This window comes from Myotis davidii, unplaced genomic scaffold (genome assembly GCF_000327345.1).
Source record: "Myotis davidii unplaced genomic scaffold, ASM32734v1 scaffold733, whole genome shotgun sequence".
Taxonomy (NCBI): Eukaryota; Metazoa; Chordata; class Mammalia; order Chiroptera; family Vespertilionidae; genus Myotis; species Myotis davidii.
This window is the reverse complement of record NW_006284956.1, coordinates 138,451-141,118: the sequence shown is the minus strand read 5'-3', so window position 1 is coordinate 141,118 and position 2,668 is coordinate 138,451. Positions and strand designations below refer to the sequence as shown.

General features: G+C 55.6%; 1 protein-coding gene across 1 annotated transcript in view; it reads right to left on the bottom strand.

Annotated features, from left to right (window-relative positions):
* NINL (ninein like) overlaps positions 1-2,668 on the bottom strand; it is a 69,816-nt gene that overhangs the window by 11,584 nt on the left and 55,564 nt on the right. Inside the window, 1 exon segment of the mRNA XM_015558429.1 lies at positions 1,009-1,052. Coding sequence (XP_015413915.1) covers positions 1,009-1,052 — 44 coding nt within the window.

The following is a 2,668-nucleotide window of genomic DNA, read 5'->3' as shown; positions in this document are numbered from 1 at the left end:
GGATGTCAGTCCTGGGCCTGGTAAGTGCCCCACTGGCTGTGCAATCTCAGGCCAACCCGAAAACTCCTCTGGGACGGATCAGTCCCAGCAACGCTCTGTCAGACTGACCTGCACTGACTCTCCTTCCCAGACGGACCCAGCGCCTCAGGCCATCACACACACCTTCCAGAGGGGACCCAGCGCCTCAGGCCATCACATGCACCTTCCCAGAGGGGACCCAGTGTCTCAGGCCATCACACGGACCTTCCCAGAGGGGACCCAGCACCTCAGGCCATCACACGGACCTTCCCAGACAGGACCCAGCCTCTCAGGCCATCACACACACCTTCCCAGGGGGACCCAGCGCCTCAGGCCATCACATGCACCTTCCCAGTAGGACCCAGCGCCTCAGGCCATCACATGCACCTTCCCAGTAGGACCCAGCGCCTCAGGCCATCACATGCACCTTCCCAGTAGGACCCAGCGCCTCAGGCCATCACATGCACCTTCCCAGTAGGACCCAGCGCCTCAGGCCATCACATGCACCTTCCCAGTAGGACCCAGCGCCTCAGGCCATCACATGCACCTTCCCAGTAGGACCCAGCGCCTCAGGCCATCACATGCACCTTCCCAGTAGGACCCAGCGCCTCAGGCCATCACATGCACCTTCCCAGTAGGACCCAGCGCCTCAGGCCATCACATGCACCTTCCCAGTAGGACCCAGCGTCTCAGGCCATCACATGCACCTTCCCAGTAGGACCCAGCGCCTCAGGCCATCACACAGACCTTCCCAGAGGGGACCCAGCATCTCAGGCCATCATATATACCTTCCCAGAGGGGACCCAGCGTCTCAGGCCATCGCACACACCTTCCAGAGGGGACCCAGCGTCTCAGGCCATCACACGGACCTTCCCAGACAGGACCCAGCGTCTCAGGCCATCACACACACCTTCCCAGGGGGACCCAGAGCCTCAGGCCATCACATGCACTTTCCCAGTAGGACCCAGCGTCTCAGGCCATCACATGCACTTTATGAGTTCAAGTTCAAGTTCGAGTTTTTTAATTTGGTCACCCTGTTTTAAAAATAATCAACCTCCTGAGTGTAAGCAATAGCAATTTGATACATGTTTGATGTAGAAATGTCAGAATATTACAGAGGGACAGAAATTGCAAAGTTGAAACCACCCATGCTCCCAGCAGCCCAGAACCCCCCTGACATTGCGCTGTCATCCTCTCCACACAGCATTTTACCATCAGACTGGTCCAGTGTCATACGCTGTGCTTTTCTCGTTATATCTTTCATTTCCCCACGACATTGGATATTATTTGAAAACATGGATTTTAACAGCTTTCAGTTAAATTTACTGACTCATTCAGTAAACTGTTGATGGATGATTCAAGCAGATTCCAATTCCGTTTTGCTATTACAAATACCACAGCAACGAAAATACTTCCAGCTCAGTCTTTCCACAATACTCCAGTGAAATGCCCATAAGAATCATGAAGTCAGAGGATACGGACATTCTTGAGGCTCTTGATACAAAGTTTGCCCAACTGCCCTCCGGAGAGGCTGACAATTTTACTCTTTTACCATCAGAATGTAACTCCTTTCTGCTGCCGGGGACTTGCAAAAGCTGCTGGAGTCCACATAGTTCCCAGAGCTTGCCTGCTAGGTACCTTACTCTCACCTGCGGGCAGTGCCTACCTCTTGGCACGTTAGGGCTGCTCCTGATATGTGTTGGGCTGCCTCTCCTATATGCCCGCCCCTCTCTACCCCACTGACCTGGCCAGTACTCAATCAATAAAATATATTTAAAAAAAAAAAGGTTCGCTATCACTGTCCTACTGTCACACACCTGTATTCCCTCCCCGTCTTGAGCCTGGCTCTCCCAGGAAGAACTGGCGACCCACTCTGTGTCCCTGCACCTCACACTGTCAGGACACCCTGAGGTTCCTATTCGCAGCTGCGAGCTCCCTGCCTCCCTGTCTGGGCACCTCGTGAGCCTGGCACGTGCTGGATAAATGCTGGAGCAGGAGAGAGTGGGAGCCAGCAGACAGGGACGTGCAATTTGAGGGCTTCACTGTGCATGTAAATGTGTGTGAGACGAGGGCATGGAGATCCTCACCCATGGGGTCTACTCTGCCCCGGGGCCTGGCTGGCTGCTTGGATCTGACACCACCTCCCCTCAGAGGCTACCCTGAAGCTCTGCTCTGGCTCCTTGGTTCTATAAAGGGCAGCAAAGACATGCTCCCTGAGAGACAGCTATTCACACGGCTGCTCAAGGTCACCCAACTCTGGACTAGGCTTGACTTCAGTCCTGGGCCTGGTAAGTGCCCCACTGGCTGTGCAATCTCAGGCCAACCCGAAAACTCCTCTGGGACGGATCAGTCCCAGCAACGCTCTGTCAGACTGACCTGCACTGACTCTCCTTCCCAGACGGACCCAGCATCTCAGGCCATCACACACACCTTCCAGAGGGGACGCAGCGCCTCAGGCCATCACACACACCTTCCCAGATGGACCCAGCGCCTCAGGCCATCACACACACCATCCCAGAGGGGACCCAGCGTCTCAGGCCATCACACACACCTTCCCAGGGGGACCCAGCGTCTCAGGCCATCACACACACCTTCCCAGACAGACCCAGCATCTCAGGCCATCACACACACCTTCCCAGCGCCCCCCAGC